General features: G+C 37.1%; 2 protein-coding genes across 2 annotated transcripts; one reads left to right on the top strand and one right to left on the bottom strand.

Annotated features, from left to right (window-relative positions):
- Positions 1-165: 165 nt before the first annotated feature.
- Positions 166-6,662, bottom strand: LOC121381257 (RNA-binding protein 48-like). The gene is made up of 5 exons (XM_041510498.1): positions 6,492-6,662; positions 5,225-5,415; positions 3,766-3,911; positions 2,195-3,090; positions 166-261 (listed from the first exon to the last, which is right to left on the bottom strand). Exons 1-5 carry the CDS (start codon positions 6,612-6,614, stop codon positions 214-216), a joined length of 1,404 nt encoding a protein of 467 aa, XP_041366432.1. The 5' UTR covers positions 6,615-6,662; the 3' UTR covers positions 166-213.
- A 1,205-nt stretch (positions 6,663-7,867) lies between these two features.
- On the top strand, positions 7,868-17,337 carry LOC121381849 (dephospho-CoA kinase domain-containing protein-like). The gene is made up of 4 exons (XM_041511217.1): positions 7,868-8,037; positions 9,534-9,737; positions 12,249-12,336; positions 14,590-17,337. The coding sequence occupies exons 1-4, from the start codon at positions 7,926-7,928 to the stop codon at positions 14,858-14,860; spliced, it is 675 nt and encodes a 224-aa protein (XP_041367151.1). The 5' UTR covers positions 7,868-7,925; the 3' UTR covers positions 14,861-17,337.
- Positions 17,338-18,137: the final 800 nt, after the last annotated feature.

The following is an 18,137-nucleotide window of genomic DNA, read 5'->3' as shown; positions in this document are numbered from 1 at the left end:
GTTAAAAGATTTTAAAATAAAGACCTCCTCATACTCTTAAAAAGTCTGTATTATGCAGACAAAATGTCAAGTTTTAACTTTGTGTTGTGTTTTTGTTTTTTTAAAGTGGATGGTTTTAGACAAAGACTTTTGGTTTTAAATAAAATAAAGATTAAAACAATCCACAACAGCTTTAAATTTATAACAAAACAAAGTATTTTTTTAAGAACTAGATCAACTTGTTTTCGTCTTCTTTGTGTTTGGGGTGCTTTCCGAGATGAACTGAAATAAAAAGACACTATTTTGTTAATTTACAGAATGGCTGTTTAATACAAGTATACATTTGTTATCCATATGGTTCAACATAACCAAGTTAATAATAATCATACAAAGCATGTGTAATAACAAGTGTAATGACGTAATTTTGGGAAGCGACGTCTTAACATGACATTGCTTCTCCAGTCCTAGCTCAGACTGTGCATTTGAAATATGACTTCATTTCATCATCTCCTAGTTGTGGCTGAAATTTTTTGAGTTGGGTCTTATTATTCATAAAGAAAACAATAATAATATGGATAATAAAGAAATTATTACTCTCGCGTGTGAGTCGTACTGATTTTACGAAACTCGTGCCAGGATTCATTATTACCCTCGCTCTCACAATACCACAATCTGGACACTTGTTTCGTAAAATCAGTACGACACACAAGCTCATATAATAATCTCTATGTATTACACATCTACATTAATCCAACATTAAAAACATTGGTAGATTTTTCTTCTTTTTACACATACCGGTACATGTATATGTACAACTACATATTAGGAAATCTTAAATTGTGGATGCTACAAAACCAGTGATGTGAACAGCCGGCAGAGAGAAAGAAAAAAAACATTTAAAATAAAAATAAAATGTTGAACTAAATGCAATGTTGCAGTGTAATATTTAAAGGCATACTGTCACGGATTTAAGGACCTTATTTCTCTAAAAATGGATCATAAATTAAAAATTACATTAATTGTTGGAAACCAAATCTAGCTATTGCATCACCGTAACTGAACCAGGATGCAGTAAAATCCATGTCAACCCTCTCGACAATTTCATTTTTTGAATTATGGACCATTGTCATAATTCAATTATTTTTACAAAATATCATTAATAAATGGAGTATGGTGGCTACGAAGATGGTTGAATAAAGTACATTTAGGGACAAATCAAATTATTTTTGTTCAGGTAATACTTTGTTAGACCATTAAATAGGTCAGTGGTCTGTGACAATATGCCTTTAACATATAACCAGAAATAGTAAACAGTATGACTTTGTAATTGGTAATATAAAAACATTAAACATTCATAATGATTCAAAGAAATTTTAAAGAGACTGGGGACATCCTGAGTTAGCTGCCAGTGTACTGTTTAAGATGGTTTTTGAACTAATAAAATTTTATAAAGACTAAAATTCATGGCTCACACTTGAAATAATTTTGCTTTAGCCAATTTTCAGAGATGTAGAATAATTCCTTTAAAATTATTTAAAGGTTACTAATTAAAACAAAATTTTATTAGCCAAATACTATATGTTGCGGCCTCTGGATAAAAATTAGTAATTGGTATATTATATACCAAATATTATAGTTTCTTGTTTAGAATATCAGTGTCAGAATATTCAATATGTTTGTGGCCATCCTGCTTTTTGTATTTAGCTCAATAATTCCATCCATACAAAAAAAATATATATATTAGTAAATAAAATAAAGATCTAGTACAAAGAGTAGTATGATCAGATGCGCATTTGAGGTACAGCCACCGATATTTGATGCAGAAATTATTTCATTTAATTTTAGTCATTAAATTTTATCTTTGTTGGTCGGCAACATCTTAACAAAGTTTGTTTTGTTTTAACGAGACCACTAGAACACATTGATTTATTAGTCATCGGCGACTGTGTGTCAAACATATGGTCATTTTGACACAGTCATAGATAGGAAACCTGTTACATTTTTCCATCAGTAGCAAGGGATCTTTTATATGCCTTTGATATACCAGTCATGGTGCACTGGCTGTGAGGAGAAATAGCCCGACGGGGATCGATCCCAGACTGACTGCGCATCAAGCGAGCGCTTTACCACCAGGCTACGTCCCGCCCCGCAACATGTTAACAATGACAACAAACTCAGGACAGTCCCTTTATAACAAATCACCTGTGATTATTACCTTTGAAATTCGTTTTCTAATGTCCAGTACAGTTTGATTCACCGACTGTTCCTGCTCAGCAGGGATATTCAAAGGTGCCTTCAAGGCGTCGCTGTTTGGTAAAGTCGGTCCTTCAACATGGCCCAGCTTGAAAGCATCGCTCTTTATCCGTTTGTTGAGTTCGTCATCTGCCGACTGTTTGCCTTGAGACTCTGTGGCTTTACTTGCTTTGTCTTTACTAGTCATAGCTTGTCTCGGCACAAACCGAGGTACGGGACCCTTCTTTTTATAATCCCGAACAACGAGTCCACCATTAACATTTCCTGGTACTTTTGCTAAACTTTTATCTTCTGCACTATGTGATATTTTAGGTCCAGTAATACTTCTGTCTTTTGAAGCATTTAAATTATTTGACGATGGGCTACTAAACTTGTTTGAATTCTGTGTGTTCAAATCAGTGATCGATGTGAAATCTTTACTCTTTGAATTTGAGTGAAATGGTAATCTGCCATCAAAGTTTGGAGGTAGAGTTGAATGGGAACTTTGCACTTGTGCGAATTCAAACTTTGACTTGTGACTTTGAAAATAGCTTGGATTTTGCCCTGGAAGAGGTGGGGGTGGTATCCGAAAGTTTATTTCCAAAGAGTTGTCTTCCCTTTGAAGAGGAGCACCTCCATGTTTCTGTGAGTTGAAATATGTATGGCTGGGGAAATTGGATGTCGACTGCGGTACTTTACTGCTGTTTCCAGGAAAATGATTTGAGCTGTGTATTTGTGAACTTTCGACAGACTTATCATGTAATTGGTTACCATGTGTACTGAAATGGGTATCTCTGGTTATTACTGATGAAAGCACTTCTGATGACATCATTCCACTGTTACCTGCACCTTCCAGTGATGAAGTAAAAGTAGTTGATGCTGTAATGACAAAATATTATCTTACCATACATACATGTATGTGACCACAGGGCTTCTAGATTATGGTAGCCCCACACATGGCTAGTAATGTTCATTGTTGGGCTAGTAAACAATTACTATAACTAGCCTGATGGCTAGTGGGAAAAAAAAAACCTTTGTGAAATGCTGCATTTACATATTTTATAAATATGAATATCCTGCCCCCTCTTTCTATCCCAATCTAAGGATTTTTAAGCTCTATCTCCCTCTTTAGGTGACATAGCTGATTATTACTATTAGTAAAATTGTATTTTTTACAGTAGGGTTAGTGAATTTTTAATCATGGCTAGTACATTTTTAAAATCACTGATCCCATGGATAGTGGATTTTTATAAAATTATAGAAGCCCTGGTGGCCAAGTAATTGACAAATTAAAATAATGTGCATTTTAAACATGTTCAATTTCCTGGGCTGCCTGAACATTAAACAGGGAGGTTTAACTTTCATAAAATTGGCAAGATTTGATCCTCCATAAGTATGGAATAGTTTTCAGCTTTTAAAACATCATTTCAACTTCTTCTTCTTTTTAATAGATATCAAATCCTTCACTAACTATCCTTTTGAAATTAAAATAATCACCAATTGATTTTTTTTAAATATACATGTATGAAATGAACACTGAGAAAAATAGTTCACCATTTTGTCTTGTTTTAGCAGCAATTACTTTTCGTCGATCCTGCAGCTTTTGACGTGTTTCTTCGACAGTCTCATATTCTGGGGCATAACAGACATGGAGTACTCCACCAAAAAAGGAGTAATCATCGAGCTTCTTTTTGGCAAATCTAAAAGAGAAAATCAAACACTTCTGAAACATCTGAATTCAGATTTCACAATGATCAAAGTTCTCCTAACATAATAAATATATTTTAACAAACAAGAAAAAGTCATACTTTTATTGCACATAACTGGGTATATATATATATATATATATATATATATACACAGTAGAATCTCATTGGCTCGAACGCCCAACGGTCGAACCTACCGGTATTCTCAAACCAAGAACAAAGTCCCGATTTCTCTCGCTATTAAACCCCTTTATTTTGGTGCTGATTGGTCGAATACCCCTGGGGTCGAACAGAAGCTTTCTCTCGAACTAGTTTATTGGTCCGAACTGTAAAATTAAACATATTTAGCTCGAACGGCTACGTCTATCCGAAGAAATATAAAAAATAATTTACGTATAATGTTTTCGTCGACCCTTTCACGCTTATCGTGTTGTTTATTTAGCACATGTCGGTAATTATCTTTCAGGTACAGACAATTGTATTGCGGTAATCGTTAGATGAATGAACCTTGCAAGAAAAATCCAATCAACTCATGAGTCAATCAGACCATCTCGCCCAGCCGGTTTTAGGGAAACATGCGAGGTTGTCCGATTGATTTTTGTGTTACAGAAGCACCCGACAACGGCCGAATGCATGGTTCGAACTACCTGATGGGTCGAACAGACTTTGATGCACTGACAGTGTTCGAGCCAATGAGATTCTACTGTATATATATATATATATATATATATATTGCAATCCTACAGGAATATTCGGAAAATCATTATTTACTCCAGTTTTGTGTACGCAAATAGAGTATTGTCAACCTAGCAAGGCTTTTTCCGTATGACATCATACGAGATACATGACGCACAAATGATACAAATATTCAGGCAAAATGTGCTAACCTGAGACCTTTTTACCATGTATTTTCATCATTCTACCATCAAAATTAGTTGTAATCCTTGTAAAAAAAATGCATCTAGTGATTCGTTTACAACCCTATATAGCTGTTTACTTACTTGCTAATAGTAATATGAATAAATTTTATTATTCAGTTTCGGACATTTTCGTTTAATTCGGGCAAGAGCCAGTCTGCCCCCCCCCCCCCCACAAAAAATGGGAGTCTGTACATCTATGACACCACTAAAGCACATCGATTTTTCAATCATTGGCTATTGGATGTCAAACATTTGGTAATTCTGACATATAGTCTCAGAGAGAAAACCTGCTATATTAAGCAAGGGATCTTTTATTTGTACTATCCCGGACAGGATAGCACATACCATGGTCTTTGATATATACCAGTTGTCAATGATGGTGCAAACCTGGCTGACTGGATTTTCTTGAAACAGATAAGATACACTTCAGTGAAGTCTTCACTCGGGTAGTCGTCCAGAATACGATACTCATCGATCGCACCATACAGCGCAAACAGTTTGACAAGTTCATGACTGGCGCCAACCGCTGGCACACCCTGCACCAGAACATAGTGCGACTCATGGTTGACTGTGTATACCTGCAAAAACAAAAAAGATTTTAACAAAACTAAAGCATATCAAATGTTGGTTAATGCTTGCAACATATCGTGTACATGTATTGTATGAGGTACAGATACATCATGTCTTGTAACAAGTAAACTAGCCTGAGTAATCTGCAGTTCGAGAGTTAGACTGAAATTTGTACGGTTATGATTGATCCCTCAGCCAAAAATACCTATATAGCAAAATCATGGTATCGCTGACTACAACGTGGTAGACAAAGATTCTTGCTCTAATACAACAAAAATTATAAGCTTGACGCTAGACATCATTGCATTGATCATTCAGTACCTACGTCTTTAACAGGAACATTATTGAAAGGGCGTGTTGTCAAGGTTTTTCCAGTAGTGTGTGTGTTATTGGCGAACTCGAAAATGATCAATGTACTGGTATTTAGTGTCAAATTTATAAATGTTTTTGTATTAGAGCGGGAATCTTTGTCTACTGTGTGGTAGGTCAGCCATTCTGTGTTTTCGCTATAGTGATATCTCTGGCTGAGAGAGCAATCATAACTACAAATTTCTGTCTAGCTCTCAAATGGCAGAGTACTCGGGCTAAGCAAACCAGTGTTTCTCAGCCAGTGCCCTGAGAAGTTATTCTGGCACCAGTCTGAACTCTTGCCAAGGATGTTCATGTCTGACAATAACATGAACAGAGTATGCACATGGTACTTACAATTCCCTTGCCCTTTATAAAACCATTTTTTGTTTTTGTGCTGGGGCTAGCTGTATTAACTTGCTAGCTGTCGTATACAGACGTTAAAATTGAAAGAAAAACACAAAAACCACTCAAACTAAACTTGTAGAGTCAAGAACAGTATTTACTTAATTTTTTACACAACTTTGCTCATAAGTTGATTGTTTTGTTTTCATACAATGTCATAGTAGTTAATTCCCAGTAACTTAGGCGGGTTTATTTACTGTAACATGTCGAAAATAAGACTCAAAATTCAAATGATAATAATAAAAATAAAGTTAATTATTAATATTAAGCATAATATTTAACCTCAACATTATTTTACATTATTGTGTCATATCATATAACAAGTGCGTACCTTAACAGCTTTCGGTATTCTACCTTCTCGATAAGGTGCGCGTGTAGAACACACTTCGTCTTGTTGGTGATGTTTAGGAATTGCTTCCATGGGCGCAGCCATTCTCCAATTTCTTTTGTACATTCCTCCTTTATCAGGCGAACCACCAACAAGGTGTCGAATTGTTACATTTCGTCAAGTGTCTGCCTCACTCGCTTACGTACTTGGTTGCTTTCACAGCTGTATACTTGCTTATTATTTATGCAATAGGGTTTTTAATGCTTTATACATATAAACCATCTATGTTGTCTTCACATTATATAAATATTTTTACAGATGTTCCTCTCATCAGTCATTCTATAATTTGACGAAACTTTCGTGTAGCACATAATTTTTTTTATATATTTCTAATAATGTATGTTCTTATCTAATTAATGCTATGCTAGATAATGTCGCTACTGTTGTCTATATGTGTATGGGAAAGAACTTAGATGTAAGATATTTCGCTGCTTTAGTGCAAGAATATCGCATCTTCAAAATATCCATTTTACGAGAACATGCATTAAATTAGTAAACTTAAAACATAAATTAGAATTTATATTCTGTAAATATGTCTTGCATTATGGAGTTTTCGGATAGAAGGATATTTAATTATATATATATATATATATATATATATATATATATATATATATATATATATATATATATATATATATATATATATATATATGGTCTGTGATCGATCCCCGTCGGTGGGCTATGTCTCGTTCCAGCCAGTGTACCACGACTGGTATATCAATTGCCGTAGTATGTGCCATCTTATCTGTGGGATGGTGGATATAAAAGATTCCTTGCTAGTAGTGGAAAAATGTAGCGGGTTTCCTCTCTAAGACTATATGTCAAAATTACAAAATTATTAATACATCAATGTGCTCTAGTGGTGTTGTTAAACAAACAAACAAACAAAACTATTCTGTCCTTTCACTCATTCCTGTTTGATTACTTGTACAAAACAAAATACATTTTTATAACGGCAATTTCGATATAACGACAATTTCGATATAACGACAAAGTGACCCATGGATGAACGTGGTCGTTTGTAACGAGGTTATTATATTAACCATAGTTGTTGCTACTTGATTAACAAAAGTGGGGGAACACCACACACACACACACACACACACACACACACACCACACCACACCACCCCTTCCCAGCTTCCTACAGCAGTGATGTATACCCCTCCCCAATCTACGTTAAGTACACATGTACTTGTTAAACAGCCCTGATTGTACTCAATTCAAGTCCGCAAATTGACTGTAAGTTTTGAGTCCCAGTCCTAATCTTCATTCGAGTTCCTAAAATAGACCGTCACATCTGTAACGAATGGCGGATGTCAACACATAAAATATGTGAAAGCAGATCACAAATTAATGATACAATAATTGTAAGATGTTCCTTGTCGGTTTGACAGGAGGGATTGCTACAGGTAAAAGCACAGTGTGCAAACGACTCATTGAATTGGGATGTCCCGTCATTGATGCTGATCAAATAGCCAGAGATGGTAAGTTTACCAAACATGCCTTGTAAAATAAAATGGCATCACTGGTGTCATCAGGCATGACCATTGATGACATTGATAAATCCAACTCTGGGACGTCTACATTTACATCAATAAATGATTACTGGATTTAATTGTTATATTTCCCCTCTAGTATATAGATATGGGAAAATTTTCAAATCCTGACAATGGAAAAATAATAATAATTCATTGGAGGGAAACCATCAGTCTGTTATGTCATGGTTGTATAGAAAGCCGAAGTGTACAGAGATTGTGACCAGAGGTGGATCCAGAATGGTGACTGCCACTTTTTTGCTCGGGGCCGTTACTAAATTAATCACATAAGGAGCCATGAGCTACCCTGATTATTAGTCTACATAAGCATACGAGATGGGGAGTACAGGGGCATAGGCTAGGGGGATTTGGACACCCCCCCCCCCCCTTGCTGAAGCAAATGGTCCGCTTTCAGAACTAAAACATCCAGGTTTATACATATGGAGTTTCTTGAGGTGCAAAAACTAAATAGAAAAAGGTCCACTTGGTTCATATTCGAACCCCCCCCCCCCCCCCGGTACAGATCACGCTACGCCCCTGGACTAGGGATTGGTAATGGCACATGCACACACACACACACACACACAAAAATACATTGATGATTGAGCAAATCCTCAATAGATACAGTAGATATACAAGGTGAAATCAAAAAGTTCCGATACTATGCCTCTAAAACAGCAAAATCAGTGCCAGATCTAATTTTGGCCGCCGTCCCCTTCGAAATAGCCACCGTGTGCAGCGATACACCATTCTTAGTGCTTCTACCACGCTTGGAATGCCTCCTGGAAGTCACGCTCTTTAAGCGAGTCAAAAACCATCTGCGATTCACTCTAGATCGCCTCTACAGATTGAGCTTCATCTTGGGGAAGAGAAAGAAGTCGCAGGGTGCCAAATCCAGCAGGTAGAGGGGGCAAGAAGCAACGATCATGTTGGTCCGGGCAAAAAAACTTGTGTGTTTTCAACGTTCTGTGAGGGGGCGCATTGTCATGATGGAGCTTTGACATTTTCGGGGGTTGTGCTCATAGTGGGTCACCCTGACTTCTCGTCATCTTCCAGTGATATTCTGCCCCTCTTAAAGCAAGAATGCCACTCAAAACACATCGCCCGACTCATTGCTTCGTTGCCGTAGGCTTGTTTAAGCATTTTGAGGGTATCCGTTGCTGAATTTCCGAGTTTGATACAGAATTTGATGTTTGCTCTCTGCTCAAGTTTCAGGTCCATAGTGAAATCGCAAATAAGCAAATACACGTGGTCACAAAAATGCGGGTAACACAGATCCCGATATTGAACGCGCGACATCACGTGACATACTGAATAACGAAAGTCACTGCTTGGTCCTACTGCGTGTGCATGGCCATGTCGCGCTCCATTCGTTCGCAACAGGAAAAGTCTCGGAACTTTTTGATAGCACCTCGTATATACATTTTTCTGTTTGTTTTCCACAGTTGTACTACCAGGGAAATCAGCTTGGTACAAGATCAGAAGTTACTTTGGACCTGATGTCTTTTACAATGATGGAATGTTGAATCGTGAAAAACTGGCACACATTATTTTCAGTGATGAAGAAAAACGAAAGGCTCTAAATTCAATGACACATCCTGCAATATTCAGAGCCATGCTGTGGGAGATTACAAAATATTTTTTAACAGGTAAATCTGATCATTTCACATGTACCAAATAATATGTATGGCTTAAAGCCGCACACCCTAGTTCCATCCAGCGAAAATAAATTATAATTTGGTTAATCTACAAACCTGTAACACACTTAGATCATGTTTTTATCAAATTGAGTGAAAAAGCAGGTTTTATATCGATAAATACCATGGGAATCCCCATGTCCCAATTGCTTGAAATAATTTTGAAAGTTAGTATTTTGATGTCACCGGTAGATGTCGCTCGAAGCACAACAATGCCTACGTCACGACAAATTTCACAGACTTGGGGTGCGTTTCTTTCACCTCTCCTGGACATGTTCCAACTGTTCTGTCCTGGTTGTATCCCCTCTCCAGATATTGTAAGACTTAGCAAAATTATTGATTTTAAGGGTTTGTAACGTTTTGTATTGAGACACTTGTCTGAACTTTATTGTTACTGAAAATGTTTCACGAACTGTGAAGAAAAATCTCACAAATGAACAACAACAAATCGGATGTTGATTGCGTGAACCGTGCACGAGAAAACAAACCGAACCAAAATGATAATGGTCACGTGGTATACCAACGTCTGTGACATTGAAATGGAAATATCCCCTCTAAAAATAGATTAGACCTTGTCTGCTCAATGGTTTTTTCTCAGAGGCCCGTGCCATTTTATGAAATACGAAAAATGTATTTTGTGGTATTACAAAAACCAGGATTACCAGGATTACCCAAAAACACTTCAGGTGAATGGAAATGTATATTCTAAATAATAAACGGTAAGTAAAGTGCAATTTTATTTGTGAAAAAATGGTTTTAATAACGAAAAACAACGCCGTAATGGTTAACAACTAGTCGTAACTAGGGTGTGTCCCTTTAATATAGAACTGCATAAATGTATAAGAAATGTTTTATTTAATGATGTACATTGTACTCAACACATTTTTATTTAAATGATTAAATAGCATAGGACATGGTTAAGGACCACTCAGATTGTCAGATATAGAGAGAGGAAACTCCCCTTTTCCACTCCATGAGCTACTATTTTCAATTAACATCAAAGGATCTTTTATATATGCATCATCCCACAGCACTGGCTGGAATGAGAAATATCTCAATGGGACAGTGATTGATTCTGGATTAGGCGAGTGCTTAACCACTGGGCTAACCCCCCTCCCCTCAGGCAGAGTGAATTTTCACTGCTGCTTTGGGACAGGTACGGTCATTAATTTATATAACCATTGTTACCTCGGTGGTTGAGTGCTCATCTGGGGCACAATAAGTCACAGGATTAATGGACTATTTGTTCCTGTTCCAACCATTGCCGTACAACTGGTAGATCAAAGGCCGTGGTATATACTCTTCTGTCTGGTAAAGTACATGTGAGAGATCTTTTGATGCTTTATTATTTGGTACACTACATGTAACATGTTCCCTATCTTTTTCACTATCAACTAAGGGCGGGACGTAACTCAGTGGTACAGCGCTCGCCTGATGCGCAATCGATCTAGGATCGATTCCCATCAGTGGGCCCATTGGGCTATTTCTCGTTCCAGCCAGTGCTCAACAACTGGTTTAACAAAGGCTGTGGTATGTACTATCCTGTCTGTGGGATGGTGCATATAAAAGATCCCTTGCTGCTAATCGAAAAGAGTAGCCCATGAAGTGGCGACAGCAGGTTTCCTCTCTCATATCTGTGTGGTCCTTAACCATATGTCCGATGTCATATAACCGTAAATAAAATGTAAAAAGATATGTACACAATGGCTACTTATTTTTTTATCAAGTTTTCACATATAGAAATTATTTCACCCTGGTGCCTTGGGATATTTGTTGGATATTGATGCCTGTTAGCATATTAAAAATGATAATTGTACTGTTTATTATATATGCAACATGGAATGTATGGGATAGGCAAGGTGGCAAACCTTGTAGGGCATCATAGCATTTTCTTAAAGTTGACAATGTCCAATTTTTAGGGCACAACTGCAAGTAATGAGGGCAACCATGATACTTGCTGTCATTACCGTGGTAAAGAAGAAGAAGTTTGTTTTGTTTAATGACACCACTAGAGCACATTTATTTATTAATCATTGGCTATTTGATGTCAAACATTTTGTAATTTTCACATATAGTCTTAGAGAGGAAACCCACTACATTTTTCTATTAATAGCAAGGGATCTTTTATATACACCATCCCACAGACAGGATAGCACATACCACAGCTTTTGATATATCAGTCGTGGTGCACTGGCTGAAATGAGAAATAGCCCAATGGACCCACCAATGGGGATTGATACCAAAATCGACCGTGCATCAAGCAGAGGCTACGTCCCACGTCTGCCTTGGTAAAATTAAAATTCTTAATCTAGGTAAAAAAAAAAAAGAGGACGCTCTTAAAATTAAAAAAGGTATATAATATCATGTATTTCATATTTATCTACCATCACCTACCCTACTCAGTTTGTCTCTAGTGTTTTATTAACAGAACACAGCATGATTTTTTGTTTCTTTGTTTCACAGGTTATCCGTTTGTTGTCATGGACAGCCCACTTCTGTTTGAAAATGAAAAGATGCTGCCTTACGTCACATACATTGTGGTGGTTTCATGGTCAGTATTCTATTATACATACAAGCCAGCAGAGCTCGTACTTAAGAATTTGTTATTTATGGCAATTTTTAAATGTTTTTGCCTCAGGCCTATAGCCATTTTAAACCAGTAACTTTTACAACAGATATATATATATACTCTTCAAAAGAAGAAACGCAAAACCACATTGTCGTAACATTTGGAGAATTGATTTAATTATTGAATGGTGAGTCCGATAATTACCAAATGTTGCAGGATTGTTCACAATTCACTCTAGTCCATTGTGAGTAAGTGATAGGACACACCACCTAGGTCAAGGTCATCTGGAGTCAATACCGGGTGTGGCCTCCGCGTGTGTTGACAACTGCCTGGCACCGCCTGCCCATTGAAGCAACCAGAGTACGGATGACGTCCCGGGGGATGGTGGCCCACTCGGCCTGCAAGGCTGCTGCCAGCTCGGGCAGGGTCTGGGGCTGTGGTTGTCGCTGTCGGAGGCGTCGGTCCAACTCGTCCCATAGATGCTTAATTGGGTTCAAATCTGGTGATATCGATGGCCAAGGAAGGACATTAATGTTGTTGTTCTGTAGGAAAGCCGTTGTGAGACGTGCTGTGTGAGGCCTGGCGTTGTCATGTTGGAACACTGCGTTGGCGTTGGCCATAACTGGAACGATGTGTGGCCGGAGGATCTGGTCAATGTAGCCCTGTGCATTCAGGTTGCCCTGCACGTGGACCAGGTCAGTTCTGCCAGTGTGTGAGATGGCTGCCCACACCATGACACTACCCCCGCCGAATCTGTCCACTTCCTGCACGCAGTTTGCCGCATAACGTTCACCACGACGCCTATACACGCGACATCTTCCATCATGACGTCGGAGCAGAAATCGGGACTCGTCACTGAACCACACCTGTCTCCATCGCAGTTGAGGCCATTGTCGATGAATCTGGCACCACTGCAGTCGGAGTCGACGGTGTTGTGGTGTTAAGATGACACCTCGAACTGGACGTCTGGCACGAATTCCTACCTCACGTAGGCGGTTCCGTACGGTCTGGTCGGATATCCTGCGCAAACCTGGTATTGCTGCGGCTGTGGAGGTGGCAGTAGTCAATCGTTCCTGAAGGTGGCGTACCCGGATGTAGCGGTCCTGCCCGGGGGTAGTGACCCGTGGTCGACCGGATCTAGGGAGGTCACGTGTTGATCCATGTTGCTGGTAACGGTCCCACAGTCTGGAGATGGTGCTTGGGGACACATGGAATGCCCTGGCAACGGCCGTTCTGGATTCGCCTTCCTCTAGTCGGCCGATGGCATTGTTTCTCTACGGTTCACTGAGACGTGGCATGTCCTGGATTGTCAACTGTCGGCCAGATACAGAGGCCAGGCAAGCGAACACCCTGCACTTTTATACTGTCGGTGTTCATGTTGCACGTGCAGACAACGCATGTGCAGTGGTGACATGGTTTGCACGTGGCTGCGTTTTTGCGAATATTCACATTTTGGAACTTTATTGTACAGTAGCTGCGTTTTATCGAATGTAACCGTGGGAATGTGTTTGGGACATGCAATGACCTTATATTCACAAAGCCTGAACCGGTAGGAAACATAAAATCGGAGTTATAACCCATTTGTACCCTTTTGCGTTTCTTTTTTTGAAGAGTATATATATATCTATAAAAAAAAAAAAAAATCCCGTAAGCAACAGCAATATTTATCCAGCTGCAAAAATCTGCCATCGGTATATAGCCCTGATCTATGGCAGTTCATATCACAAGTAAATCATTGTTTTAGTTTTAAAATAAACATATTGTTCTGGATGGAACGAAAAGGAGAGCCTTATATGAAAAGGTCCATTAAAGGGACATTCTTTAGTTTTCTGCAATTTTTAAGATATCATCGACTAACAGACTTTTTAACGATTGTAATTACATGTAAACATGTTTTTGATCGTTCTAATATTTCATTTTATTTCCTAAAATATACATGTAGTTTTTTTCATACGTACGAAATTATTTAAAGATAAAGTCCAGTTTGGACTTCTTAGAAATATTAAGACGACTAGGAACACATTGAATATACAGACACTGATATTCTAAACAAGAAAATATATTTAATATGTAAGTATTTTATTAGTCGGAAACATCTTACAATGCAGCAGACTCAGGAATGTCCCTTTAATGAATATTTCTATCAGCATACCTTGCATGTTTATTAACTCACCATTCACAAAATCTCGAATCTGCTTCTTGTACACTGCCCGAATCTGTCACTATTTCTTTTAGCTCTGACTACCAGCAACATCAACGTCTTATGTCTAGAAACAACCTCCAGTGGGATGAAGCCGATCAGAGAATATCGACGCAGATGGCGATGTCAGAGAAGTGTAAACGGGCAACGTACATCATTGACAACAGCGGCACCATCGAGATGACGGAGCAGCAAGTGACGGCCATCTTTCGCATATTTCAGAAATCGCGAGCACACTGGCGTGTGCGGACAGTCCTCTCTATAGTCGCCGCATTTATTCTCGCCTTTTTGTACCTGTTGTGGTGAGCGTATTTTGTGAGTGTGTTTTGGCTATGTTGTTGCTGCAGCCTTACTCGGACTTCATCACAATGTGTTGCAATGACCTGTAAGCCTTTTTAATTTATGCATAATCCTTTCATTATAAATGGTGCTGTGTTAAAGTAACAATGACTTTTGTAAACGTTTTTTTTTTTCTTTTTTTAAATATTCAAGATTTATTTAACCCTTTGCATGCTATTGCAAATACAGGTAACAAAGACCTGCCCTAGTCTTTGCCATGGAGTAAATTATTTAAAATATTTTGAGTGGTTTCGTAGATTTTAATTACAATATAATAGTGAAGAGACACTGATTGAAATTTGAATTGAAATAGGGGGTTTTCAGCAGGTACAAAAGCTTGCTGGTTGTGGCTTTGAAAGATGTAACATTGGGCAGCATTTACTGCCAGTAACATGCAAAGAGTTAATTTGTTCAGGACGTTTGAATCTGTGTCTTAAAAAGTTGGAAAATTAAAATAATCAATGTATTCCTGAAATAACTAGCAAAGACACCATGACATAACTTATGTTGATTATGATTATAAATTTTGTGATCATGTAATTTTACTAAAATCTTTATTACAAATTATGAATTATTCTTGTACTTACTGTAGCAATTATTATTGTTACTTTTTTTTTGCTATTCAGTTGTAGGCACAAGCAGTAAAAAAAAATTGGTGGGTCGTGCTACTGAATAATGGTTGAAATTATCATATATCATTTGACACATTTATTCCTTTTTGTATGATGCAGGATTATCAAACTGGGTGCTATCGTAAATCTTTGGATGCTGGTACTAATCTGATAGTAAACCACCTCTTTTAAGTCGCAGTATGTTTTAAAAGAAATCTTTAACATTCTCTTGAATCATGTGACTTAAAATAACTTGAACCACATTAAATAGTAAACTGTTTTGTGGGGGCTAACTTAAAATACTTATTGTATAAATGATACCTTGGTGAAGGTTTTGTGTATGTATTGTCTACATAATTAGGTCATTTAAACCAATTTGTTTTTGCAAATTCTTAATAATAAAAAATGTATACGGCTTGATGGATTATTATCATACTTGATGTGGAAGCTGGTATCATCTGCTAGTTAGGTCATTGTGACCTACTTACAGTCCTCTTGATAACACCCAATAAGGATTAAAATGTTTCGCGTATTCAAGGGAAACCTGTTTTAATCCTACTCGGTGTGCGATTTTGGTTTGAAACATTTAAGTGTCATAAGGACTCCCTGTTTGCAAATCTTGAGATCCCACCATCAACCCAGCGAGCCCTGCTGTGCATCTCCAGTAGAACAGAAGATACACTAAATGTTTTGCATGAAACCATGAAAAAGATCGCTATTCAAGACTGTGGTTTCCTAGGATTTTGATATATATGTTGACTGTGTCATTTAAAAGAATCAAATTGAATGTAATTTGTACAAATAATTTTGATGAGCTATGCGAGCTCGTATGCTAGCCAAGGTAGAGAGTCCTATATGATTTCTGCGAGCCTCAGGCTCCCAGACTCTTCTCAAAATCACACACTGCTACTAGAATGGCCTTTATGCTTTGCCTTGGCTTGTTGCAGAATGAAAATACCTGTATACAGCATATAATATTAGTCATTCTTTTATCTTGTTATTATTTGTGATGAAGTTAAACTGTTTATCTCTAGATGAATCTTTATATTGTTAAGAAATATGTTTAGATATAAAATGTCTTACTAGAAATCCTCTTAAATGCAACTTCAAAATGTGTATTTGATCATGTATTCATTTACATAAATGTTCATTCTTTGCGAAATCCTGCAGAAACATCATAATATACTTTGAAAGGCTATTCAGGGATTGATCACATGGGGAAAAAAGAGAACTAGACTTGTTTGTTTTTGTGGGGTTTTTTTAAAAATTATTATCATTAATTTTTGTTTTAATTTATTTATTTATTTATTGTCTTGCCTTAACAAGGGTCCAAATGTGAACTGTATTCCTTATGGGTTTTGTTTTTTATAGTGGTTGCTTCAACTTTTACATGTACAGTAGCCCATAATTAATTTGTCACTTTAGCTCCTTTTCTTAAAGACTGTTAAGTCCTAGGTCCACAAAACGTGGTTATTAATACATGATAAAGAACTTTTTTTTAATTAATTCCTTTTTGGTTTTAAACTAAATTTTACATTAAAATGTGTTAAATTTAATTATTGTTTTAACATGCATTTAGATTAATATCCATAGATACAAGTTATTACAACTACACATGTACGAGTGACACGAAATCACTTTATGGTAGGCGAGACTGTTTATGTTTTTTTATTAAATATATTCTTGTGGGTCGAATAAATTTTTGTTAAAATAGAAATTATGGCTTTGTTTTAAAGCACAGACCCTAGTTTCAACCTGTAAAAATGGACACTAAGTTTGGTTAAGTTACAAACCTGTAACACATTTGTATAACGTTACAAGAGAGTGAAACAAGAGACTGTGATGTTAAAACGGTGAAATATTGTTAAAAATAGACTAAAACTCGACTCCATAACTTATTTCTCAGATGCACATGCGTTTTTTAAAAATAGGAAAATGCTTTTTGTGGTATTAAGACCAGAAACACTTTGGTTGTACGGAAATGGATTGTCTAAACAATAAAATATAAGTAATGTTTGATTTCAGTGATCAGAAATGGCTCTAATAGTGGAAAATATGCATTAGTGTTTAAAAACTAGGGTCTGTTCCTTTAAAACAGGATTTTTGGCTCGTGGTTGGCAAGGGAGGTTATTCTACAAAGACATGTATTTCTTTCTTTTTTGGCAGATTTAGTGGGTATTGCATTCAGGTTTGTTGTGTAGCAGTTGTAAACTGTTCGGGCTTCTTCTTTTTTTTATGGTGGATGAAGGATATTATTTTTTAATATTTTAATACTACCTTCACCCCCCACTGTCATGTGATCATTTCTAGTAAGCCTATAGTAGACATGATTGTAACAAATTTATTTATCTGTATTTTTTTGTGAACTATTAATATCAAACTTGCTAGGTTTTGTGATAGGTTTGTTTGTGTTGTTTTTGTTTTTGTTTTGTTGTTTGTTCCAGATGTGTTGTGTTTTACATTCCACTTGCCCAAGCACCGGCATTAACTTTCACCTGCATTGTATGATGTGATTATTTTTGTTATTTCTTGACCTACTCGAGAAATTGCTCATGTTGTGCCTTTTGTTATTTCGTATCTATGCAAGAAGTTGCTCATGTGCCTTTTGCTACCTCAATAATGCTTGATTAGTT

The sequence above is a fragment of the Gigantopelta aegis genome, chromosome 9 (assembly GCF_016097555.1).
Source record: "Gigantopelta aegis isolate Gae_Host chromosome 9, Gae_host_genome, whole genome shotgun sequence".
In the NCBI taxonomy this organism is placed as follows: domain Eukaryota; kingdom Metazoa; phylum Mollusca; class Gastropoda; order Neomphalida; family Peltospiridae; genus Gigantopelta; species Gigantopelta aegis.
Note: the sequence above shows the minus strand (reverse complement) of the source record. Positions and strands in the feature narration are given on the sequence as shown.

What these genes read in the sequence shown, in the direction of transcription:
- LOC121381257 (XM_041510498.1), bottom strand. Translation starts at nt 6,614, where the DNA reads ATGTACAAAAGAAATTGGAGAATGGCTGCGCCCATGGAAGCAATTCCT. An exon ending in AAGAAAATCCAGTCAGCCAG is followed by an intron (nt 3,912 to 5,224) that starts GTTTGCACCATC and finishes TTTCTCTTTTAG; the next exon opens with ATTTGCCAAAAAGAAGCTCG. An exon ending in TGCTAAAACAAGACAAAATG is followed by an intron (nt 3,091 to 3,765) that starts GTGAACTATTTT and finishes TTGTCATTACAG; the next exon opens with CATCAACTACTTTTACTTCA.
- LOC121381849 (XM_041511217.1), top strand. Translation starts at nt 7,926, where the DNA reads ATGTTCCTTGTCGGTTTGACAGGAGGGATTGCTACAGGTAAAAGCACA. An exon ending in TACAAAATATTTTTTAACAG is followed by an intron (nt 9,738 to 12,248) that starts GTAAATCTGATC and finishes TTTGTTTCACAG; the next exon opens with GTTATCCGTTTGTTGTCATG. An exon ending in TACATTGTGGTGGTTTCATG is followed by an intron (nt 12,337 to 14,589) that starts GTCAGTATTCTA and finishes TATTTCTTTTAG; the next exon opens with CTCTGACTACCAGCAACATC.